Source organism: Apostichopus japonicus, chromosome 10 (genome assembly GCF_037975245.1).
Source record: "Apostichopus japonicus isolate 1M-3 chromosome 10, ASM3797524v1, whole genome shotgun sequence".
Taxonomy (NCBI): domain Eukaryota; kingdom Metazoa; phylum Echinodermata; class Holothuroidea; order Aspidochirotida; family Stichopodidae; genus Apostichopus; species Apostichopus japonicus.
This window is the reverse complement of record NC_092570.1, coordinates 9287623-9314671: the sequence shown is the minus strand read 5'-3', so window position 1 is coordinate 9314671 and position 27049 is coordinate 9287623. Positions and strand designations below refer to the sequence as shown.

The 27049-nt window shown below is 36.0% G+C and overlaps 2 protein-coding genes across 5 annotated transcripts; one reads left to right on the top strand and one right to left on the bottom strand.

The window, feature by feature from the left end:
• Window positions 1-547: 547 nt before the first annotated feature.
• Window positions 548-25206, bottom strand: LOC139975353 (uncharacterized). Of its 4 annotated transcripts, XM_071983237.1 has the most exons (12): window positions 24924-25206; window positions 23337-23477; window positions 22130-22268; window positions 13172-13325; window positions 10045-10158; window positions 9290-9448; window positions 8586-8719; window positions 6849-6945; window positions 5156-5256; window positions 3585-3763; window positions 2589-2729; window positions 564-1562 (listed from the first exon to the last, which is right to left on the bottom strand). In XM_071983237.1, exons 4-12 carry the CDS (start codon window positions 13301-13303, stop codon window positions 1504-1506), a joined length of 1116 nt encoding a protein of 371 aa, XP_071839338.1. In that variant the 5' UTR covers window positions 13304-13325; window positions 22130-22268; window positions 23337-23477; window positions 24924-25206; the 3' UTR covers window positions 564-1503. The 4 variants fall into 4 exon arrangements, with proteins under 4 accessions (XP_071839336.1, XP_071839338.1, XP_071839337.1 ...); XM_071983238.1 differs by lacking the exon at window positions 22130-22268 and having other exon boundaries at window positions 567-1562; window positions 24924-25194; XM_071983235.1 differs by lacking the exons at window positions 22130-22268; window positions 23337-23477; window positions 24924-25206 and adding an exon at window positions 16688-17480 and having other exon boundaries at window positions 548-1562.
• LOC139975440 (uncharacterized) lies at window positions 18598-20097 on the top strand. The gene is made up of 2 exons (XM_071983430.1): window positions 18598-19202; window positions 19395-20097. Exons 1-2 carry the CDS (start codon window positions 18598-18600, stop codon window positions 20095-20097), a joined length of 1308 nt encoding a protein of 435 aa, XP_071839531.1.
• Window positions 25207-27049: the final 1843 nt, after the last annotated feature.

Sequence of the window (27049 nt, the reverse complement as noted above, 5' to 3'; positions counted from 1 at the left end):
CCAGCAGTTCTAAAGCCCCCCCACACACACACACAAATGTACAGTACGTATACTGATACTGTAATTAGCATCCCCACACTCATACATGTACGTACTGATACAACAATTCAGTTATATTGTATATGCAAAGCAACATTCACGATTATAAGATGGTGCCAGGGGTAGGCACATACATAGTACTTCTAGTCTCATGTAGGTCGGTGGAGGGTGTTATACTACTGGGGTGGCAGAGTTTCCGACCTAGAATATTGATGATCGATTGAATGGCTCATTTTATGATTGATTCAAACATTCCAAGGGGCATTAGACAGTAGTCTTACGTGGTGTTACTGGGCATACACACACACACATATATATATATATATATATATATATATATATATATATATTCTGTCACGCCGTTACATGTGCTTAAAGGCAGTTATAGAAAGCTTATAATACACATTCACAGCAGTAAAATCGCTGTGCTTGAGTAGTAAGGACGTAGGTAAGTGACACGATGGTCTGGGGTACGATTCCTACCTTCGCCTAATGAGTCCCAAAAGGACGAAACCGGTTGTGAAGTGGATGTTTGCTGGTGTGTTGATTTCATATCTATATGTGCATCAGTACATCAGATTTCGTCATAAGTATGATAATGTAGCTCTTTCCTCTTTAGGGTAGCGCGGGCCAGCCGGTTCATGATTCTTGGCATAAGATGTCGTATTTTAATTGCCAGAAAAGGAAGACGTCCATAAAATAAATCCAGAGCGGTAGTTGTACAGTTAACCCAGATATATTGAATACAAACTTCTTACAGTAAGGTCGAGTGCGTAGAACTAGACTCGTTGTACAATATTGAGGCTACGTGGCCCTGAAGCCTACCATCAAGATGTTCCAACGGCAACCAGAGTAGACTGTCCTGTCCCACCCAAGTAATACATTTTATATAAATCCCTTATCAATACATGTAAATATCACATCTGTACAAATGGTGTACTTTACCCTAGAACTTAGCTTAAGACATATTACCCAAATACTACAGTGCCTGCCCACTATCCCCTAACAATTGTACTCCTTTACAGAGATGAATGAGATTACATGATTGTCCATAGAAAATGGCACGTGTGTTACATCATTACATCACAATCCCAGGATAACCCTGATACCGCATGCCGATCCATAGGAGCAGCCCCAAAAGCCATAATCTGCCAACAATTAAAACTGGTCTACTTAATGCCAAGAGAGATAACCCCCGTATAGTTCCACAGGGGATATGAAATAACACAATGGCTCCACACCGTCCACACAGAACTGCCCCATTGCTCCACAACTTAACAGTAACAGCGTTACACTATTATATATATAATTTACTCTTTATGGTTAGTTTATTCAGTCAATATGAACATGCACTTCCCTCAAATATATGACAGACTTCGGTACCAAAATGGGATTTGAAATTGAAATTGATAATCATTAAATTTTGTCGGTGATAATGCATTGTATTAGAAGCCATCTGTCAGCTTAAGGCGAGTCACTCACTGCTCGGAATAAGGTTTCACTCATCAAACCAATAACAGAACCTGTTTCGATAAAGAATGAAATAAGATGATCTGTGCTGTACCAACACGAGAGATTAGTTACACAGAATTGTATTTATATAAATACCGTTGCTATAGACCTTCACTGCATGTGTGTCCATATGGTATAATGCGCCCTTTGTCAGATCACGAGCGTGCGTATGGAAAGCCGTTTTAACATTTAATAAGGAATTTCAGATATATCGAAATAATTTCAGATATCTCAAATTAAATTTCAGATATCTCCAATTTATTTCAGATATCTTCAAATAATTGCAGATATCTTAAAATCAATTTCAGATATCTCGAAATACCATAGAATTTCAGATATCTGAAATTGAATTCGAGATATCTGAAATTCAGTTCGAGATATCTGCAATTCTATTTCAGATATCTCGAATTCAATTTCAGATATCTGAAATTCAATTTCAGATATGTGAAATTCAATTTCAGATATCTGAAATAGAATTTCAGATATTTCGAATTCAATTTCAGATATCTCGAATTCATTTTCAGATATCTCGAATTCATTTTCAGATATCTCGAATTCAATTTCAGATATCTCGAATTAGAATTTCAGATATCTTGAATTCAATTTCAGATATCTCGAATTCAATTTCAGATATCTCGAATTCAATTTCAGATATCTCGAATTCAATTTCAGATATCTGAAATAGAATTTCAGATATCTCGAATTCAATTTCACCATAAAATACATAATAATGAACGCTCTCGTGATCTGATAATGTGTTTGCGTTCTCTCTCCATGGTTATGACATAACGATACTGCATTTTACTGCGGGAATTTCACAAATGCAACGGCCCATATAGCGTCTTCATTGCGTAAAATGCTCTCACTTTACACTGTGCAATTGAATTGGGGGGGGGGGGGCATGAGGCGGGGAGCTAGCGGTTTGTCACAAACGGCGCCTTATACGTACCTCTGCCTTAAACATTTGTTTCTCTTCGAGTAAAATGAGATTTATATTGAATGCTTACAGGTTTTCAATATTCATTAGAAACACCTACCGGTATTGTAGAAGAGTATTTTCTTTCCTTGGAATGTTTCTGGTGCTGTCTGTAATTTCTTGACCATGTGGTAGGCTGATTTACCTGTATAAACAGGATCTAGGAGAATACCGGTGCTCTTCGCAGTCTCGGAGACAAAATCTACAAGATAAAAAAAAGTAAGGTTTCCTTCAGGACAAAAAAAATAATAAAATTAACCGTGACCTCAACACGTGTTTAACGTGGCTTGCACTGCATGTGGTTGATGAATATTTAAAGATCATTGTTGTCTAAGGAAAGCAAGTAATATATGTAATATGCAATATATTATATGTAATATGTATTATCCACACATAGTTGTGTATTCACAATCAAGCTATCAGAAACTATAACAACCATTCTTACCTTTGTGCTGTGAGTTATGTATCCATTCCAGACTGTAAGAATTAACACGCAATCTTAAAGTTGGCTTTGTTTTGGGGTTTCATTCGTAACCACCGAACTTTTGCAATAGTTTCGATATTATTATGGCAATATTCCTTTAGCAATTAATGTCGCTTAATGAATGACTTTCCTTTATGTTTCGTTTAACGGTTCAGTAAAATTGTGAGTGAGATGACAATTCAGTAAGTGTGTATAAACTACACATAGTACAAACCGAAGACGCATGACGTAATTCCCGAGTTCGATTCACTCCAAGATTAATGTTTGCCGTCCAGTTACAGAGTTGTTGACAATTGACAATTCATAATCATAGACGTTAAAATATGAATCTAAGAGACTGACTTCGGACAGCTTGCGGCTTTGATAAGCCAATGTTGGCTTCTTCGCGAGTTCTAAAATCTAAAATACATACATACATACATACATAGATAATGCCTTTACCTTTATTCAAAACATTAGTGTCGAACTGAACGACAATTGTTGGTTTCTCACCCCCCCCCCCCACCATCCCCTCTTTCTTTTTAGCATGGTGATGACTACGCCAATGCATGTAGTGTATGATCAAACACTTACCAATATGTTCATCGGTGATCACATTATATTCTGGTAGAAGAGATTCCTCAACAATATTGATTAGAGATGAAAATTCCTTTTCTTTGTAATCTTCAGGCAAAAAACCAACGTCTTTGAGCAAGCCTATAACCATCTTTATAGTATCAACTTCATTGTAGTCTGCAGAGAGGGAATGTAACCTGTCAGTGAAGTATAATAGTGAAAGCCTATGTAAATATAATATAAGGAAAACAATAAAATGAAACTAGATAAGGAATACAAGGAAATTAAACAGACAAGGAAGACAATGAAACTAACCATTCAAGTTCATACAAGAGAGTGAAACATACTAGGAATACAAAGAGAGTACAAGGAAATTAGCCATACAAGGGATACAAGGATATTAACAATGCAAAGAATACAAGGAAATTAAACAGACAAGGAAGACAATGAAACTAACCATACAAGTTAATACAAGAGAATGAAACATACTCTGAATACAAGGAGAGTACAAAGAAATTAGCCATACAAGGAATACAAGGATATAAACAATGCAAAGAATACAAGGAAATTAAACAGACAAGGAATACAATGAAACTAACCATTCAAGTTCATACAAGAGAATGAAACATACTAGGAATACAAGGAGAGTACAAGGAAATTAGCAATACAAGGAATACAAGGATATTATTACGATGCAAAGAAAACAAGGAAATTAGCAGTACAAGGAGTAGAAGTATGTTTGCGGGTGAGAGAGGGATATTTGATGCAGGATACATCAATGCAATCAATTTCAACATACATCATTGTAGGGTATATGTGTCTAACTATTACATCCATTACCAGGGGTACTGAAACGATATAGATGCAGCTATGAATATGCCCAAACACTCCTTGGGCAAGAACAGTCTAACCTTAAAAGCTTCTCTTGAACATAAATTTACTTCACAATTCTCAATACATGGCACCATGTTGTATCAAAACACCTAAAGTTTCGGGAAGTGCCATAATAACCACTTCCCCAGGAGAAAAGTTCGTTTGTTCCTTCCCAAGCGATCTCCTGCCAACCTGATAGTCACTTCCCTATATGTTTCATCATTGACTCATCGATGCAGTGACTGCACTACCCAGCCTAAAACACATAAGAAATGCTTAGACTTCCATAAGATGCTTATGGAGAAATGACAAAGTTATTGATCACAAAAGGTGTTCAACTTTATTAATACAAGCTTTCTGTTTACGTGAACTTTTGACAGGGCTTTTATTTGCAGGGTTACTGTATTTAAAAGAAAACACATTAGATTAAAAATTAAACAATGATCTGAAATAAGGATATGTCTCTTGGATATTGGCATAGGTATATAACAATGCCACCACTCCAATGTTTTTTTTTGTGCAAATTATAGACATATCTATACACTTTTCACCCCGAAAGGCATTGCTTTAGAAGTCACTGTTAATGTATTTACTAAGTGGCACACTATAGCCTTTAACCAGGGAGCTGTTATCCACAATAGATTCCTGCTACATCTTAGACAACGTTGGTAAATTAAAAGAATAAATTTATACATAGAGACATAAATTTTGCTCACCTTAATTTACCGCCATTTCTGTCGTTGCCAATAATGAATGCAGCAGTCGTCATTCCAGTGGCGCAAGTGAAAATTAAGTCCGAAAAATTCTCCGTAACACCCTACAGAATGAGAACAAGAAACATATTTACTTTATTCCTCGAACGATGAGGTGAGATAATGTTTTTCGAGAACGACGGTTTGGTTGTCGCTGTTCCGTTTTGTTAGAACTTTAGTAACATCTTTCCAATGGTCATCTATGACTCATGCAGTACGAATATGACGTCATAGATGACTCGGAGAGGTGACAGAAGCAGTAGTGGCTCTCGCTGAAATTTTGGGTAGGGAGGGGTAGAATCATAGAAGGGGGAATTAGTATGAAGTTCTCGAAGGCGAATATTTGAGCCGTCTACATATATATAGCTGAGAGGGTATATACGTCATGTATAAACGTATATGTAAACAGTAACCGGCGGAAGGTACTGGAGATGTATACATATAATGTTATATATAATTAGACACAACACAGTATAAATCTTAACAACATTAAAAGAGGCTCACATCACAGTTGAATGCGTTTATCTGGCTACTCTTACATGGCAAGGAATGTTTGGCAGTTGATCCTCCGTGATAAACACAATATAGTATAAACTCAATAGACCAGTCGTTTTACTTGTTACACGTATAATAGGGAAATTACTCAACAAAGATGAACAGAGAACAGTGTGTGCAGAAACTACAGATAAAATTAGTATTTTAGTCAAACATATAAAAAGCTTGCTCTCAAGCTAAGCTGGGTAAATATAATTGAATGAGGAGTATTCCTTTTTTCTTTTGACAAAATGATGAACACTTTCGGTAGAGTTTGCATGATTTGACGTAGTTTGATATACAAAATGTACATTTGTAGTCTAAAAACACATTTCTATATCTATTTTGGTGTCTGTGAAATTCATCATAAGTCAAAGCTGCATGATGTGAAGACTTGGAATACTTCTTTAAGGAAATAATGTATAACGACGTCACCGCCTTCTTCTAAAAGACTAATAGCTTTTATTATCAATTCATTGTTTTATAATTTTCCAAGACCTCTGTCACACTTCCTAGTTAATTAATGTCCTATTGTTCTGATGTAGATAATAAGGCATGTAAGGGATGACAATGAATCTGTTTAGTCCATCACATACAATATCAAGTATGCCACTATTAAACTATCAACTTTCATTGGTCTTAATGAAGCAAACAGTCAATTAAAGATTTTAATAACTGTAACTTTTATAAGCTGTTACTAAAAGAACTAAAAGTTATAGATGAAACAAATTTGTTACTTTCCCGCTCAAGAAACATTTTCTTTCGGGATGGAGTTCCTTAGTCTGATATTTTTTCTTGAGTAACATTCGTTCGACTAAAATGTTATTAAATGCAGCATGTGATGTCAGTACTTACTTTTAGTTTTCAGTACCATGTCAACATTACAAGATGTTTTGTTACTAGATTCAACTGATGTCTTATGGAGTAGAAATCGGTCTACCTGCATGTTTCGGGGCTGAGTAAGAATAAATTCCAAAGGTGATTTTTGTTGTTGGATAATCACGTGTCGTGACGTCAAGACTGTGAATATATATGAGTTTAGGTCTACAATTATTGTCATGTGGTATTCTGCATATGTGACCGCAATAAAACCAGTGGTTATTATTTTACATAGACATGTTACCTGTTTGATGAGTTCTGCGAAACAGTCAATATAACCGAAGAGGCCGACGTCACCAGGTTCATTGAAGCCAACGACGTAAGGGGAATACCCCTCGCTGCTGTAAACGGCGGAATAAAACACATAAGAGCAACGTACATGGTCATTGAACGACGTGTCATCAGAAGTGTTATTATTTGAGGATGAGATGCTGTCATGGATTACGTGTAGCTATAGCCAAACACAAAAATCTTCCACATTGTTAAGCTTTTAAGCTTTATGGAAGACTTCCCTCCACTTTGTACTTTTGTGGTAAAAAAAAAATAAATAAAAATAAAAAAAATAAAATATATGATGTGAGTTATGCTGTTAAATATTGCAGCGTGTATAAAGATAAACATTTACACACACATATGTAGACATTCATGCTCCTCTAATCACTCCCCCCCCCCTCCACCCACCCAACCCACTGGTGCTTGCAAGCTTTATTTCACCCCATTATATAACCAGCTAAAGTTTAATAGTTTAATTTACTCTCATTTAATTTAATTCCCACAACACGCTCTTTTCATAATATACGGTGAACTTTTCTCTTAAATTCGAATAATTCTTATTATATATATATATATATATATATATATCATAAGGGCACGCATAATGCACGGATATTTATAAAATGTCCTGGTATGTCGCTTTTACAGTCAGTTTCCCTAATGATGATTCCCTGCATGCGTTATATTGCTGTCTAGTAAAACCTTTGGATATGTGTGTTTAAACTTATATAATTATACAGACAAACAAAACTGGTATTCGAAAACTAAGCACGACTTGCGCAGATACAATTGACCGGTTTGTCTAAATCCTTTAAGCGAAGGTCATTCACATTAACCCCGACTTTTAAAACCCCGGCCATTAAGGGATGAAACTTTTTCTAAAACGTATTTCGCGTGAAGAGGTATTTAGGAATATCTGAATTATACTCACAAGGGTTGAGAAGGGTTACATTTAGTATGTGAATACCATAGTGAGGGACACTAGTTTGACGTTAGCAATAAGAAGTGCGATGAAATATGCACTTAACCGACCATTATTTAACTTTCTAACATATTCAGAGACAAAACAGTGTGATCTTTAAATCTGTTTTCCACGATTTTTTAAATACTGTTTAGTGTATTTATTTGTTTCTTTATAGCTTTTCTCCTCTCGAATTCTGCACAAAAAACCCATCAACATTACTGAATTTGAAAATGATTTTTAAGATCTCGGTACGGTTAGTTAACTTTGTAGGTTTCAGTAGGAACTGTCTATACGTTATTATTGTAAGCCTATGTAATACTATATGTAAATAATCCGAATTATAGCTAAACCTATGTAATCCCATGCATGTAAAATAAAACTCCAAGGTAAGTCTACGTATTAAGTATTCTACAGTGTGATATTTGTATACTGGAATGTTGGATAGACAACAGAGCAGACACTTCCATGATGCAAATATGTGTCCTTGGAGTGAGAACTCTACAATTTCACTATTAAGCACCCCTTCCCCCCCTCCATCCTCCGATGTAGCTATACGTATGTAGCAAGCCATGTGGGACAAACATCGCATAATATATCCGAGCACTAATTTGAATATGTACACGTATTAATTCGAATATATTCGCGTATATATTCGTATTAATACGTGGATATATTATGCGGTGTTTGTCCCATATGGCCTGCCATATACGTATGCCAACCACGTGATCACTGGTCGTGACTTACCAGAGTTGGCGACTTATTTCGTGTCGTTTCTTCGATGAATTGGTTAGGGTAGATTCTGTGTTAATGTGAAGGTTTGCACCAAGGAGCCTATCGAGGTAGTGGTTGCCATGGAAAGGAAGAATATTCTCTTTGGTCTGGTTTAAGAGGAAGAAGTACGACAGTACTCACGTTTAACATAAAAACGGTATGATTTAAATCAACAATATTGAGAATGTGTGAACTGATTTTCGGGCATCGGCGTATAATAAACATACTTCTCTCCCTTTGTTGTTACGTCTATATAACCTGTCAATCGTCCACTTTATGTTTGCCTATACACCACCACATACCTTCCTATGTACCTTACTACGTAAGGTAGCATAACTATATGCTGATGCATTTCTGTGGTTCTGGTGGAAAGTAGAATTGTAGAAAATTGAATTGTAGGAAAAAGTATTTTTGTAGAAAAAAGTTATTTTGGAGAAAACATTTTGCAGGAAAAAAAAAATTTGTAGCAAAAATCTGACTACGCTTGTAGAACCCCATTTACTTGGGATTTTGACCTCGAAAATGCTGGGATGGTTTAGAAAGAGTTTTGCAATTTCACAGTAAGCTGTCCAAGTGTCCACTAGGGAGATAAATGTTGAAGTATTGTGCGTTACATCGTGCAACAAAGTTTACACGACCGTTCGCACAGCTTCCGTTTCGCGCTAACACCAACTTACCGTATTGCAGTAACTCATACACAGGTGGACATTAAAACCGAGCTCTTTGCCGGATACTGCTAGAGTTCTGCAACCATTAGACGTGACAGCCCCACAACCAATGACCGTGTCACAGTCTTCCTCGAGTGCTTCAGCAAGGTTGAATTCTAATCTTCGGATCTGAAGAGAAAAACTTGAATGATGTTTCAAAGAGATGAGATTAAAAAATAAACCGAAAGAAAAACAAGCCAAGAGAAATCTCGCTGGTAGTCGACAAGATGATCGTCCGCATGTATACGGCTCAGAAAAGTATCAAATTCGGTGATAATTATTTTCCGTTTATATAAGAATAAAAAAAGAATAAAAAAAAAGGTTTGTACTAGCATTGTATTTTGCGAAACTAACAAAACTAACTGATCATGATCATGATCATCATCATGATCATCATCATCATCATCATCATCATCATCATCATGATCATGATCATCATCATCATCATCATCATCATGATCATCATCATGATGATCATCATGATGATCATCATCATCATGATCATCATCATGATGATCATCATCATGATCATGATCATGATCATGATGATCATGATCATGATCATCATGATGATCATCATGATCATCATGATCATCATGATCATGATCATGATCATCATCATCATCATCATCATCATCATCATCATCATCATCATCATCATCATCATCATCATCATCATCATCATCATCATCATCATCATCATCATCATCTCAATCAGTTCTCACCTTGTGGCCAGATGTAGCGCCTCCTGTCATATCGTCTCGTTTTACATAAACCTCAAAGGCATCTGGTATTTGTGGAAGATACCATCTGTGAATAGGAGTGTTCATTTGACAAAGCTGTAGAAAAGAGACGTAAAAGTATAATTACTTTAAAGCAAACCAAGTATCAAAATTATGAAATTAAAAACTTGAAAACGAAAGTAACACTCCGCATGTATATCGAAACTTCTATGAGCAATGTTTTCTTAATCTCTTAGACATCTTAATTGGCAGAGGTCTCATTCATCCAAATACAATAAATAATAAAAACGACTGCTAAATTATGGGAACAACTATTTCTACTTCAAATGATATGTAAGCAATAAAGCATGTTCAATCTAATTTGATAGAATATTCACTTTCAAAGTTTAGCGTGAAATTCAATTCATTAGACTGTATTTTCAATCTATAAAATTAAGATAATACTACCTGAAGGTCAAATTGGAACCAACATTCTTATCATTGTTTAAAACCCCAACATCATTCTAGGTTTATCTCAGTAAACGAACAGTAGTTAATAATAATAATATTTTTAATATTTGCTTTTTATATAGCGCTTTATACCAGCGCTTTACAGACGTTATATTACCCCTGGCCAATGATAACCTGTCCCAGAGACAATCCCTCCAGTCGGCAGCAGTTATATACTGCGCCCAATGACAAGTTACCTCATAGGTACCCATTTAACCCCTGGGTGGACAGAGGCAAGTGAGAAAAAGCATCTTGCCCAAGGACACAACATAATGAACTAGGCAGAAATCGAACCAGCAATCCTTGGATCACGAGTTCGACGCCTTAGCCAATTGGCCACCACGCTCTCAGTTATGCGTCTCTTCAGTCTTAAACAATTTATGATCACTTGATGTGACATTTTCAAAAAGAAAATTGCAGGACTTTGTCCAGAGAGGTTAATAATGTATACAGTAAAAGTGGTTACAGGACGACGCATGGGCTCTTTTTTCATCCTTTGCCCGTATACATTTGCATATGCAAATAAGTGTACTGTGTGTTCCTTAAAGTATCATTCCTTTACAAACAATGTCTGTTAGTGAGTTAGAACAGTATCTATATCATATACACAGACATGAATACATTATAGATATATTATTCATAAAAGAAAATAGGAATGTTATCCATAACATAAAAGCTACGGTTGTTAAACTGATCACATCGTCAGTTCCAATTCCTCCTATACTTTGTCGTGAAATGGTCCTTTAACTCAAGTTTGCGACATTAAATGCGTTGATACCCTCGTTGATACATTTATGACGGTTAAGCGCGCCTATTATATACACAACTAGCGACCCAAAATGTTCAAATCTAATGTTGGTGGGTTTTATTGTTTTAGTTTTTTGGTAAATGCATGTTTGGTCTTTGACTTGCCAGTATCAATATTTGGCACAATCATACATAAGTCTTCATATTCATTTCATATATCTATAACTTGCTGGTTCCATCCTAATGTCTGTTTGTTTTAGTGTTTTGGTATATGCTAATATGTTTGGTCTTTGACTTGCCAGTGTCACTATTTGTCACAATCATACATAAGTCTTTATTTTCATTTCATACTAGAACTTGCTGGTTCCAATCTAATGTATGTTTGTTTTAGTGTTTTGGTATATGATAATATTTTTGGTGCTATGATTGCCAGTATCAATATTTGTCACGATCATATACATATTTCGTCATATTCATATCATACTATATCTTGCTGACGTGTACTGCCGGCATTCCCATATATAACATTTGACATGTCATTTCAGTTTTGATACTTTTATGGAACGTTTGGCTCTGCATGCATTCATCCCTGTATATCAGCGACTGTCAGAGTATGACCAGTGATTGTAGCGTCATCAAATATGTATGTATGTATGTATGTATTTGTGTATGTATGGGTGTATGTATGTATGTATTTTAGATCCTCCTGCAAGCAGGAACTCGCGAAGAAGCCATCATTGGCTTTTCAAAGCCGCAAGCTGACCGAAGTCAGTCTCTTAGATTCATATTTTAACGTCCATGATTATGAATTGTCAATTTTCAACAACTCTGTATAACTGGACGACAAACATTAATCTTGGAGTGACTCGAACTCGGGACCTTACGATTGAAAGGCACCGGCGTTAACCACTGAGCTAACACTCCCTAAATATGCGGATGATACTGTCATTACTGGTTACCTGTCAGATGACATTGACTCATACGCCACCACGATTAGATTGCAAGGATTGTCAAGTGGTGCGATGATCATTTGTTACAACTTAATGTGACCAAAACTAAGGCGCTGATTATAGATTTCCGTCGCAAGCCAGTAACTCACGCTCCCATCTATGTTCATGGGGTAACAAGTAGAACAAGTAGAACAAGTAGATAAATATAAGTACTAAGGAGCCATGCTGAGTAACAAACTTGACTGGTCTAGTAATGCCACAATTGTACATAAGAAAGCAAATCAGAGGCTGTATTTCTTGAGAAAACTGAAGAACCTCAGAGTGGATAAAACAATCATGACCTTGTTCTTTAAATCCCTCATTCAAAGTGTTTTGATGTATAACATAATTTGTTACTTTGCCAATGGTACAATAATCGATGTGAAGATGCTTGAGCAATCTAGGAAAGTTGCTCAGTGGGTAATGGGTGTTCACTTACCTTCGTTAGAGTGCTTGTATCGTGAGAGGGTCTGCAAAAATGTGAAACGAATCATGCAAGACCCAACACACCCTTTGTTTGAGCACTTACATTTACAACCGCTTTGGACTGCGTTTATGCCCACCAAGTATACACTTAGGGCCCGCTATAGATATTCATTTGCCTACCTCTATCCATATATTTAATTCACAAGTGAGAAGATAAGTTTCTTATTTGTAGGACTTGCTGTTTATATGTTTATTTTACTGTGTATCGCAGTCTATTGATACTTATACTATTGCTCTTTTTTTACGTTTACGACCTGTGTAAGCCAAGTTTCCGATTGTGGACAATAAATTCAATTTAATTTAATTCAATTTTAAACAAGTGAAGTCGAATCAAGCTGCGTTAAATATTTTAATTTTAAGCCAATAATTAAATGTAACATAAACATGAGATTACTTACATCTATCTTGAATCGGGGTTTCCAGCTCAGATCTTCGGCCCATTTCGGGGCCTCGTATTTGTAAAGACGTTTCTTGGCATCATTTCGTATCTTCTTTAGGTGACTGTGTAGTACGTTCTGAGCCATCTTCATCCAAATAGCCAATGGAATACACCTATAAGCAAACAGCAGCTGTCAAATTACGAGCCTCTTTTGACAACGATACCAAACATGAAAGACAATTTTGCAAAATGCGACTCTTCAACGTCACCACTAACTTTTAATCAAACCCCATTTGATGAGGGTATTAAATTATCCAGAAGTAATTACTTATTCATATGACATTATATGAGCGGAAAGTTTATGAGGAAAAATCTTTTGATGTGATGATATGATACCTGCAGAAACCCATCCCCGGTCGCTGCTTGAGTCAGTGACTTTCAACGAGAAAGATGCAATACAGTGCTGTACAGTGTACAAGCCATCGCGATTACCATCACAGGACCATTGATTATGAAATATTTATATATATATATATATTTAAGTTACAGTATAGGTATATTATACTATATATATAGCCTATATATCGCCTATATATCGCCTATATATATATATATATATGTATATACGTATATACATATATATATATATATAGGCTATATCCCTATATATATATATATATATATATATATATATATATATATATATATATATATATATATATGACTCATTTTCAAAATATACTAGAAAATGAAAAGTACAAAGTATTAAAATACTTTATAACATTCTTTTGTCCAATTTTTGAATAACACATAATATATACGTCTACAGAATTAAAGAAGAAAAGAAGAAAAACTTGCAAAAAACCTAAAAGGACGGCTGCGCACGAAACACGTACCCTTTCTAAGGGTCAGTTCCCATGGCCCGTAAATGACTTTAGTAAGCTGATTTTTTTCCATTGCTGTCACGGAAAACCAGTTATACTTCCTCGTCATGCACTGAATTCTGTTCTAATTTCGAATTGACAGACCAAAATTTCTAAAGTGATTTTCGTCAATCAGCCTGGAGCATGACTCTTTATCAATACTGAACTTGATTTAATCAGATCGAAAGTTTCGCATTTTTATTTTGAAATATCAGGTCAACCATAATGTATCCAAGGGTAAAAAGACTACATAATGTTTATGGAAATCTATTGCAAAATACTTCATCGTCCTCCGATGATATTGTTAGATGTATGTGTAATGATGAAACCCGCACATAACTATCCCGCTCAATTGATTGGTGAAACGTGCTGTGATATTATCAAAATATTATCAATATTATCAATTATCAATATTATCACATATTATCAAATAACGATATAGATTTAATAAAAATGATACGATTGGTATTCGTGTAACAGCCGTTTCACTTTCCTGTTTTTTTCGTATTTACTACTTCGAAATCACAAACATACTTTGTCGGCTCAGTAGCATGGGAAGTTTACAATGCATTACAAGTGATCAAGACAAGCAACATATTAAAAGTTTGATATTTCGTGTGGCCAGCCAGAGCGTAAACAAGTTGCTTGTGCCTCTTAAAGGATTGGTTCAGGTGTTTGACATGTCTATCTTGTATGAAAGAGCTTAAAAAGACAAACAGAATAGTGAAGAAACTACCATGATAGCATTCTCTGTTAAGGAGATATCACACTTTGAAGATTTCAAAATTTCTTTGCAAATGACTGGTGTAGAAAGACAAACTGTGAGGGTGTGATGTCACATCCTCACTTCCTTAACATGTGTCAATATATTTCATTAAAAAATAATTACTTTTTTTTCACAAATCTAAAAAAATATAATCACACATTCTTCAGATGTTAAATCTCAAATACTTCCCTTGACACATATGAGATCTCCTGACGTATCTTTTGGTTGTAAGTCATAAAATCTTACAAAATATTTTAATAAAATAACAAAGACTTCTCAGGAATGTGAGGATATGACGTCACAGCTAGTCTGATTTCAGCAGTTTCTACACAATCAGATAGAACTTTAAACTTGAATATCTCCTAAACGGAAAAAAGATATTTGAATAATTTCTTCACTATTGGGTTTCTTTTATTGTCCTCTTTCATATAAGATAAACACTTGTGACACCTGAACTAATCCTTTAAGTGTAGTACCTATATATAGAAGTCAAAGGTTGGTATAAAAACTGATAAAGGAAGGTGTGTAGCCAAGAGGTCGTTTGAGACCAACGGAGTATCTGGGAGGATCCTCCACAAACAAATAAAAAAAATCACAATTTTAGACTTTCAAATGGAACATTCTAGAACATTTTATTTAGGACAAATATTAAGCGTCGGGAAGTGAACAAATGGAACCCTACTTTTGAATGTTGGTGTTCGGTTGAAAAAAAGGAGAAGAAATGTGTAGACCCCCCAACCAGCTCCTCCAGATCTTCGTCCGGGGAGGGTTCAATCGTGGGACAATTCACTGTGACTCCATCAGCGCAATCAATGACAGCGAATGACGTCACCTATATACTATAGAGATCTAAGTGCAACTTATTCAATCATGACACATGGTAGCATAATAATAGTAATAATCAACTGTTATTTTAATAGCTGCAACCATGCAGTCTTTATGATACTGTACAAATTGGTATACAGTACAGTATATACCTCGACATGTCACGTTAAATTCGTTACTGCGATAAACATAACACCTTGAATGAAAAACGTAGTTATGGTTAACTGGGTACAGTCAATGAGCCGACGTACTTTCTGACATAGACATGGGTAATTATAAAGCAGAATTCTTTGCTTGTGGATTTTTTTTAATAATATTGTTGTACTGTACTGTGCATGATATACACTTTTTAAGTCACACGCTACCTGTATGTATGTACACATGCTACCTGTATATATATATATATATATATATATATATATATATATATATATATATATATATATATATATATATATATATATATATATATATATATATATATATATATATATATATATATATATATATATATATGAAATGCAACATTTTACCTCCAACCTTTTAAATTTGTTTTTGTTTTTCTTTTTCTGGGGGAGGAACCCCCTCCTTACATGGGAGTCGCATTAAACGAAACCACAGACATCCCTTATTTGTTACATTTTAAAAAGCTTGTCCATAATTGTTCATGTCCCTACTTAAATAAGTTGGGGATAACCCCCCCCCCCACTCCCCTAGCACCTTTGATATGTTTTTAATGTGACTGTCACGCGGCACAGCAGCATGCATACCTGTTTAGTATAGATAGCCTATGTAAGTAGGAGGCTGCTGATCTCGGACTGTATTTAATCATAGTGCATTTTCTGTATACTTTGTATGTTATTAATAGAAGCATTTTATTAGGCAAATAAATTGCAAACAAAGTTTCTTGATTTGACTATGAGAATATAAAACAACAAAAGGAAACTAAAGTAGGCCTTTATTACACATTAATGGAACTATGTGTGACATCACTTGTCGAACAAAATGGCAGCCAGCTTACCTCTCATTACATGAATGTTATATGAATGCATTCTTCATAAGTGATATTATACAGTACCGCTGTTAGCCGAAACAATAGTACATATATATGGCTTGTTCATACCCTCTTTCTTAAGTTCATCAATTTTCCGAAAGAAACAATATCCATTATTATTTGATGAGACACAGATCTCTCTGGATTGGATTTAACCATCCAGTAATTCGCTGTAATGTTATAAATAGTATGCAGTAAGCTATAGGTATTAGCACATCTATAGCGTATAACTAGATTGACAGCTAGAGGGTATCCAATTATATATTGTGGATTGTTAGCTACGAGTGTTAGCGTGTTTATAACGCCGGTGCTTTCCAATCATAAGATCCCGGCTCGAGTCACTCCAAGATTAATGTATGTCGTCCAGTTACAGAGTTGTTGACAATTGACAATTCATAATCATGGACGTTAAATATGAATGTAAGAGATTTCGGTCAGCTTGTGGCTTTGATAAGCCAATGAGGCTTCTTCGCGAATTCCTGCTTGCAGGAGGATCTAAAATACATACATACATACATACATACACCCTATCACACACATACATACACGCATACACGCATACATACATACATACATACATACATATGAAATACATACGTGGCTTTACCATAGATCAACATGACGAAACTTACCAGAGGCAAAATACAATTTTAGTTTTCGATAAAATGTCTTGATCAAATGCCGACTAAAATGCGAAATTTTAATATTTTACAAATTCAAAGTTATACATATAAATATATGTATGCGGGTGTGTGTGTTTATTGTAGACCACATGACTACATTGCTATATATATATATATATATATATATATATATATATATATGTATATATATATATATATATATGTATATATATATATATATACACACGCACTTCTTGCTCGTTCTATTTGTACACTCAGGATAAGACTAAACGAACATGTACAGTAAAACAAAACACTAACAAATCACATGTGCGTTTACCAATTTATATATTTTGTGTTATGTTGCAAACTTGAGATCATTACGTAACAGAAGCCGCACGGATTATAGTGACTATTCGCAATTACCCTTGTTAGCACGCAACATGCAAACCCAACACCAATACCATATCTGACTGTAATATAGTCAGTCCTTCGACTTTGGAATCATAGGTATCATGACATTGTAAGAGGTGTTATGTAGCAGCAGTATCCGCCCCACCAGGGGTGTGATTAATGGTCCCATCCCTGGCCCCAAAACCTCTTTAGGTTACCGGTTTAAAACCTCACAAGAAACCCGGTTCATTTGGTATTTGTGGTCTGCCAATTGGAAAATGGACTTTGGAAACAACACTTTCCACAAAGACTGCGATGCAGTGATGATGGATGGGATATACTTGCACCTCCCTCATTTTTTGAGAAAAGGGTCAGGTGCTGAGGTAAGCATTCGTCTGACGGTTGGGGTCGCGGGAGCAAAGATGGGTTGCGACAATAATTAAACGCCTGCCTCTTAATTTACTGAGCACCCACCGGCAAGAGAAGGTTTTATACAAGCCGTTGTACATTAACGATCATCACATGGACACAGCTTTTCAATTTTGGTTTCCTAACCTTTTGGATTCACTGAACTAGACTAAACGTATCTAGCCAGCCACCTATTAAATTGTATCATTTATAGGATGAGAATATATTTACAGTTTCAAGTGATGTTTCAGGCTCTGTAGTATATCCTCTGAATTGGTGTAAGATGGAGACTTTTATACAAAGCAACAACAACAAAACCATGCAATTCACACGCCAATAAAGTAAATATAAGAACACCAAAGAAATTTCTTTAGTTTTAACAAGGAATGATAATATTTCATAGTTATAGTTATGTAAACAGCTTTGTTTTTGGTAAAAACAAAGCTTTCAGAGATGCTGCAGAAAACCGACACAAGTCAACTAAGTGGCATTATGAAGCTGTGGATTTACAACAATGCAATCGTACCCAAAATGACATGGAAGTTCACCATCTACAACTTCCCAATTACCTACATCACAAGTCTAGAAGCTATCTGCACCAAATACCTGAAGCAGTGGGCAAGAATAAGCAGATGTACCCCCACCAGCGCTCTGTATAGGAGCAGGAAACACTATGGTCTGCAACTGAAAAAGCTCACCACTTCAGTCAAATGTATGCAAGTAACCAAGTACCATCTAAACAAGCACTCTAGAGATGGTAGTACCCAGACACTCTACAGGAAATGCATGGAAAGTAAGAAAAGCAAAGCCAGGTGGAATGGTATGAAAGAATTAGAACAGAAAGAACGCCACCTAATCCTTAATGAGATGGCTAGGGGCCAGACCGACAGAGCAGGTCTCGGTTACAAAAGAAACCAGAAGCTGATCAGAGACATGAGTCAACCAGAACACAGGAAATGCCTCACCGGGCTAGTGAAAGATGTAGACGAGGAGGACATGTTGGTCTACCTTTACGGATGTGCGAAACAAGGACAATGGTTGAAGTGGGAGTCTGCCATGTAGGTCGACACCTCCTGGAAGAAACTTCTGTATATCTGGACACCAGAATTGCTGTCCTTCCACATCAATGCAATTCATGATCAACTTCCTTCTCCTGCCAATCTGAAGCTGTGGGGCAAGACCAATCTAGGACTCTGCCAACTATGTCATCATCGTCATTGCACACTGTTCCACATCCTAAATGGTTGCAGCTACTCACTACAAAGTGGAAGGTATAACTGGCGCCATGACCAAACACTGAGGGCAATTGCATCAGGTCTGGCACCGTACATCGTAGAGGCAAACCAGAAGAAATTCAATACATCTGAGACTCTGGACTTCACCTCTACAATAGCCTTTCGTACAGCTGATGGCACAACGTACCGAAATCCAGTCCTGCCACTTCCAAAGACAGAGCCAACCAACATCCTGAAGAAGGCCAATGACTGGATATTCTTGATGGATGAGGAACACAAGCAAATAGTGTTCCCTCCAGAAATTACTGAGACCGCTAAGAGACCAGATATCACAATCTTCTCTAAGAAAACAAAGAATGTTATCATCATAGAGCTTACAGTTCCTATGGAGGAGAATCTGGCAAATGCATATGCTAGAAAGAAGTGTAAATACCAAGACCTAGTGGCTGACTGCGAGAGCAGAGGATGGTCTACATACTACTTTCCGATAGAAGTAGGAAGCAGAGGCTTTTGCAACACATCAGTCAACAAATGTCTTGCATCCTTAGGCATCCCTAAAGGAAAGAAGAAGGCTATAACCGATACAGCAGCCAATATCACACTCAGAGCGAGCTACATCATCTGGCTATGCAGAAACTCAAAGGCATTCAGACAGATGGAGCTACAAACAACTCCAGCAATTTGCTCTGAGGGAAGTGGGATGGTCGAGCGCTCATAAAACCAGGTTTAACCCACCAAAGTCTGGTCCCAAGTCCAGAGACCTCAGAGCAAACTAATCTAGACAGAGATATTCTGCATAAGGTGAATTTTTCCCTACTAAGTCACCTTCACAGAGTGATGTACCAGGAGTGCTTATCTTCAAACGGATAAATAAGCTCCGAAGGTGACAGCGTTGGTGTTCTACCAATGAACTATTCCTCAAGTGAGAAATGACCACATATAGCTATAGGAAAGGAACAAAATAAAAAAGAAAGCATCGTAATGCACTAACCTATATACATATTGTACTATTAATGAAGGAAGGAAAAAACAATGAAGCCTGCAGAACACATGATTGTCAGTCAATATCAAAATTTGCTAAATTAGAACACAATGTGAGTAGTTAAAGGATGCTATCGTATGTAATACTACCGGTAAAACGACCGCCTATACTATAGCTTTCAGTTGGTTAATGTTCCGAAAATGGAAACTCATGAATATTCATAGACTCTGTATGCAGCAATGCAAATTAAAAGGTAGATAGCAATGGCATCAATTGTATAGACCTTGTTTGCTAGCTTCAAGTCGTCACTTATCCGCTAACTAAGTATCTTTATCTCAAATGCCAACGAGAAGAAAAAGAAAGGTTTAGATATTTTATCAGCCCCCAACCCCGATTCACTCTTTCCCAACACGACCACACGCATCAAATCCACATCAAACCAAACCGCACACTTCAAGAGTTTTGACAAGAATTCGAGATACGCAGACTGGTGGACGCTTTATACATTTCTGTAAGGGAATGCGTATTTTGATTTACATCAAGAGATCAATTATAGGGTTGACTTTAGGCAGACTTTTATGTTTGATATGTCATAGTCAAAGAAACAAGAACAAAATTAGTGATATTAATGTTTCTATAGCTATTCTAGTTCTCAAAATGTTCTTCTTTAACAAATTGCTTAATATACCTGGAATGCCCCTTTAATGCTAAATTTGATGATGACGACGTCAGCTCTTCAGCCCAACGCCTAAATGTTGATGATAATCCATTGTTTTAGAAATTCGAAACATTCAAGACATAATCTTTTAATTTCACATCAACAACAGAGGCAGCTATAGTTACATCCAACACCATTTGCCTCGGCAAATTTCTTGTGCAACGTAAAAAATGTCATTTTTTGTCATATCTAGCCAATTTATTTGAGCTCTAGTCACTTTAATCGACATTTTTCCCGTTAATGCAATGCCGCTATAGGTACTCTTATCCCAACGTTCTTTAAGGAATTAAAAAGCTAAATATTCCGCTTGAGGGGCAATTAAAAAAAAATCAACAAGTAATTCATGATTTCATTCGCGCATGCTCAAAGAAACTCATCTCGTTCAATGAAGTGCGTTCATTCTCTAAAAAATAATTCTTATAAAATAACAACATATCAACAATAATACCATAACTGCAAAAATCACGTGCCATCACATGTCGAATAAATGATGTTTACCTACGAGAGCTTCTCCAAGAATACAGACCTAGCAGGGTGCTTTGTTCAAGCGTACAACATATGCTATCTGTTCCTACTGTTCGCACTTCCACCTATGGGGAACGTTGCTTTGCTCCACAGCTCTGGAACAGTCTCCCCTTACATCTTAAAACAATGCATGTGTCAACTTTCCAGAAAGAACTCAAGGCGTTCTTATTCATGAATGCGTATCCATTTGTTTGATAACTGTTGTGTCCATTTTGGGTACTTTGCTCCTGCAGCGCTTCTGAGCAGGTTTTCTTTTTTAACTGGATAAAAGCGCTTTACAAATTCTTATATTATTATTAATATTATTATTTTATATGAGAATGCATGCCGATGATATAGTACGGAGCTTTACAGAGTTGTCGAGGTACGTTTTCTGCATCAATACCGGCTGCATGAGGACACATCTCGATCAAGGTTTGTTTCCGATTGGAAATATGTCAAATTATTTGACAAAAGCGGAGTGATTGTAAACACCTATGACGAAAGATGAGCCTCGCAAGCTTCACGTTTATTCCTTCAACTTACAATAACTTTTCGAAAACATTACGACGCTTCCTCACGAAATGGTTTCAGTTCAAATGAAGGATCTTTTAGACTCCATTCATCAGTCCCCTACCAGTAACTGCTCGATAAAATGTTTCACTTAGTAAACCAATAAAAGAACCTGTTCAAAATAAAACAAAGAAACGTAAAATGCTAATTCGGAGAGTATAGTGTGCATATAGCCAGAACAGGGATTATGGTAGATAACCCCATCTCAGCTCAATTGCCTCCCTATAGGCTGCCCGCCCTCTCCTTTCCCACTCACTACCACCCATATTAGACATTTTTCAGAGGCGATGGAAGATGAATAAATATGTGCGGGTGGTAACCAACTTCGAGAGGAAGTGGAATGTGTGCCTTGATTGGACGGGGCAATCCATAAAGTTATACCCTTAAAATCTACTCGAAAAAAAATATATTCCGTTAAATTCAGTACCGCAACTTCCTTCGCGAATAACAAGTAATTTACGAAGAAACACGAATGCGCAATTTTATTAGGCCTAATATAAAAATGTAAAAAGAGTACAGACATTTTAATAATAAAGGAGCACTTTTAATTTACGAACACGATAGCACTTGTTAGTTTAGCTTCACAAACATGTTATTCCTTTCCCCCCTTTATATTTACCTAACCGTTCTATGCGTGCATCTCACAAAATATAAGTCATTGTGGACAATGCCAAAAATATAGCTATACTCTGAACTGAAACCTGCCGCAATTTTGTCAAAATCTGTTACAGCCTACTTTTTCTTTTCCTATTAATATCATCATATCATTACTTGAGTCAAAGTAAACTATAATATCATAGTATAATTGTCAGAAGATGTTACTGAATATTGGGTGTTTTTTACTATCTGTGTTAGGTTTTTACAATAATTGTCTTACTGTACTATAGTTTCTCATACTTATTTATATTTAAACATGGGCTATGATTGAATCTATTTACATACTTCTGAATTGTTTTGGACTATTGCGTTTTAGTTTCTAGTATCGTGTAGTATGGGTGTGTTTTTTATATTGTTGCTTTTGGCAGTTACAATTTTTGCCTTATTACCGTAGTTTATATTTAATATTTTGGTTTTTGTTACTATTTGTTTTTAAGTTTTACATTTGTAAAGCGCTTTGAGCAGCTTTGCTGATTATGCGCTATATAAGTATTACTTATTATTATTCATTAGAAACACCTACCGGTATTGTAGAAGAGTATTTTCTTTCCTTGGAACATTTCTGGTGCTGTCTGTAATTTCTTGACCATGTGGTAGGCTGATTTACCTGTATAAACAGGATCTAGGAGAATACCGGTCCTCTTCGCAGTCTCAGAGACAAACTCTACAAGATAGGAAGAATCAAAGTCTTTATAGCATACTGCAATTTATATATATATATATATATATATATATTATTATTATTATTATTATTAGAGAAAACCAGAGAAATAAGATATGACTCATAATTGACAAATAAGGAGTAAGTTTTAGAAAATATATTGGAATTTTCGGTGCCCCTGGGACCTTCGTCAGCAATACTTGGCAGTCGAATGAGGAGTGATGTGAGACTTAATACGAAAGATACAATCGATTTCTTTACGTTTACGTTTACTTTCGTATTAAGTCTCACATCACCGGCCTCAACAAAGACTTGGGACCCCTCAACAACTATCAGTTCTACAAGCATATGAAATCCGTTCTTTGCTCCTTAATCCGCTTCCTGTATAGTCATGGTTTATTTGGTTTTAATTCCATCATTGCAACTTACACTTATCTAGCGTCATACTTTCATTTTGTCACATTTTGTACTTCTCATTCGACTGCCAAGTATTGCTGACGAAGGTCCCAGGGGGACCGAAAATTCCAATATATTTTCTAAAACTTACTCCTTATTTGTCAATTATGAGTCATATCTTATTTCTCTGGTTTTCTCTAATAATATTTTCTTTTGGAGTAAACGTGGGTTTTCGTTATATTATATATATATATATATATATATATATATATATATATATATATATATATATATATAGTTCTTAAAATCTACCACCAATATTCCGTTTGACTCTACTTTTACTGTTTGTTCGTACAAATAAGTAAGCAGCAGACTTTGCAAATAACGAGTACCATGTTACAAGAACTGTTTGTTTTTTAATTTGTCAGAACTAGAAGAAAAAAAAACAATGTTTGTCCTCACAAAACATTTTCTCTTTACGATATGATTTATTCTAGTTTGTATGACACTAATTATAGACTGGATCAAGTAGCGTCTATTTATTTCTGTCATAATATTACAAAGTACCACATCGCTTTTAACTTTAAAAAAAAAATGATGGAAATGACACCAGCCAAAAGTTACTGCATATAAAAATGTGTAATTCGTTTACAGTTTATACAAGTTGGTGAATGGAACGGATATATCGTACGTTAATTTCGATTCTTGTATGGATGTATTTTAGATCCTCCTGCAAGCAGGAACTCGCGAAGAAGCCATCATTGGCTTATCAAAGCCGTAAGCTGACCGAAGTCAGTCTCTTACATTCATATTTAACGTCCATGGCTATGAATTGTCAATTGTCAACAACTGGACGACACACATTAATCTTGGAGTGACTCGAACCGGGGACCTTATGATTGAAAGGCACCGGCGTTAACCACTGAGCTTACACTCCGCGACTTTCCATTCTGTGGAGATGAGCGAAACGTGAAGGCCTTTACCTGCCCCACTCAACCATCTCGCTTCCCATTATATACTCCACTGCATTGCACTACAATGTGTGTGCCTTACCGACAATTTCATCAGTGAAGACTCCATACTCTGGCAGTAACGATTCATCCACAATATTGATGAATGATGAAATATCTTCTCCCAGGTGATCGTCTGGCAAAAAGCCAACATCTTTGAGCAAGTATACTATTCCCTGTCTAGTTACGCTTTCGTTAAGGTATGCCGACAACGCGTGCAGTCTGTGAATTCAATTCATATGAAATTCATATTTTTTCCTTTTCTCAGGTTGGTGTATATAAATATGCTTTACATAGGTTTTAGTTTGACGTTCATTGCGATTCCTATACCATTTCATATATATCGTATTATGTATGGATACATACATTCACGCATGTAAATACATACATGCAAACGTATATACATATATGCAGGACACTAAGAAAACATTAAAAATGTTTATCGAAACCATATCAACCTCGCAGTGCTTACGATAGAATTTGCTACTGAAGTTCAGAAAGGAAACATAAAAATAAATATTGCCAGGAAGTCCTCGACGGTTTTCAAGGGGAACGAATACATTGCGTATATATCTTATTAGCTTTCAATTGCCTGTTGTGACTACACTAGCCTGTGCTTTACTATACTATACTATACTATACTATACTATACTATACTATACTATACTATACTATACTATACTATACTATACTATACTATACTATACTGTACTGTACTATACTATACTGTACTATACTATACTATACTGTACTATATTGTACTATACTATACTCACGGGAAAAAAACACGCGTTTAAATCGCCGTTTTCGGTCTGTAATTGCGACGTAATTTCCGAGTTCCAGCCTGTTTCCGTTACGTTTCCACTCCTGAAACTAGTGATTAAGGTAAGCTTACGACCCAACTTAAACGCGTGAGTTTTCCGCGTTCGCGATGACTTATTTACCGAGTACGCGGTGACCGTAAACGCCAAGTGTCATCCAAATACGGTGAAGCTCACTTAATCGTGCGGTTTCAGGGAAGGGTAATCTTTACGTTTCCGGTCACAATTACAACAGATTCGCTATCTTAAACATGACCGTTAATCTGGAGTTTACGTTTGAATCCAGCAGTAAACTTCTCGCATCGATCATCGTAAACGCCATGATTACACCAATATATACGGAGAAACGTGGTCATCGTAAACACATTACTTACGACCAATACAGGGGCTGGGCTTATTCGCCACGTTTAGGGAGTCTTAATCGGGTTGATTAGGCTGAGAAATACACCTCTATCAAATGTTACATTTGATTTAAAGAAAATTAAAAATAATAAACATAAAATCACACTCGTTTGATTTTCCACTTTTTTATTTATATATTTTCACCTCATATCGCATCGTAAACGTTTATTTGTTATTTTTACACTTATACAAAAATTATGTAAATGAACGAAATACCACTTCTAATGTGTAAATACATCTAAATGCAACTCAATATTGCTTTACATCATAGTGTTGAATATTCAGCTTTTTCAATACAAAGTTTAAACCTCGAGAAGCCATTTTCCTTTTCAAATTTCAAAACATGCATTATTGTCCGGAGAATGTGTTTTTGATGCCCAAATATTACTCTACTTACATTGTAGCAATTATATACACATGCAACGATTTTAATGCCAGGTGCAAGAAGGGAAAAACACAGGTAAATATGGAATGTTTCTATTTTTAGTTACTAGTTTGCAAATCAAAACCTCTGAAAACCAGCTACCCACTTGAAGTAACTTAACATATCAGCAGTTAAATTGAACCAAACAAATTTATGTTTAAAATTCGGTGTGTTTATCCTCAGATGATATAAACGCCTAGGCACTTCTTCCATGATGGTTATCGGCCCCTCGAACCCCCCCCCCCCCCCCTCCACCCAGGCCCGGAAACGGTACCAGCCTCTTTTATGTGGAACGAACTTGACACAGAACACCACTTCCTGCCTCATTTCGTAGCACGCTTAATATTTTGTTGATGCTTTAAATTTTATTGTAATTAACATATATTTTGATATAAAATGCAATGATAGCCCAAACAAGATCTCTAAATTTTTTACCCTGAAAGTCTGGAATTAACCATGCATGAATAATGAAAGACAAACGTACAAGTACAACAACATTTCGACGACAAGTTATTAGGCCTA

What these genes read in the sequence shown, in the direction of transcription:
- LOC139975353 (XM_071983237.1), bottom strand. Translation starts at nt 13,303, where the DNA reads ATGAAGATGGCTCAGAACGTACTACACAGTCACCTAAAGAAGATACGA. An exon ending in GCGCTACATCTGGCCACAAG is followed by an intron (nt 9,449 to 10,044) that starts GTGAGAACTGAT and finishes TTTTCTCTTCAG; the next exon opens with ATCCGAAGATTAGAATTCAA. An exon ending in TCGCAGAACTCATCAAACAG is followed by an intron (nt 5,257 to 6,848) that starts GTAACATGTCTA and finishes CTCATTCTGTAG; the next exon opens with GGTGTTACGGAGAATTTTTC.
- LOC139975440 (XM_071983430.1), top strand. Translation starts at nt 18,598, where the DNA reads ATGCTGCAGAAAACCGACACAAGTCAACTAAGTGGCATTATGAAGCTG. An exon ending in TTGAAGTGGGAGTCTGCCAT is followed by an intron (nt 19,203 to 19,394) that starts GTAGGTCGACAC and finishes AAATGGTTGCAG; the next exon opens with CTACTCACTACAAAGTGGAA.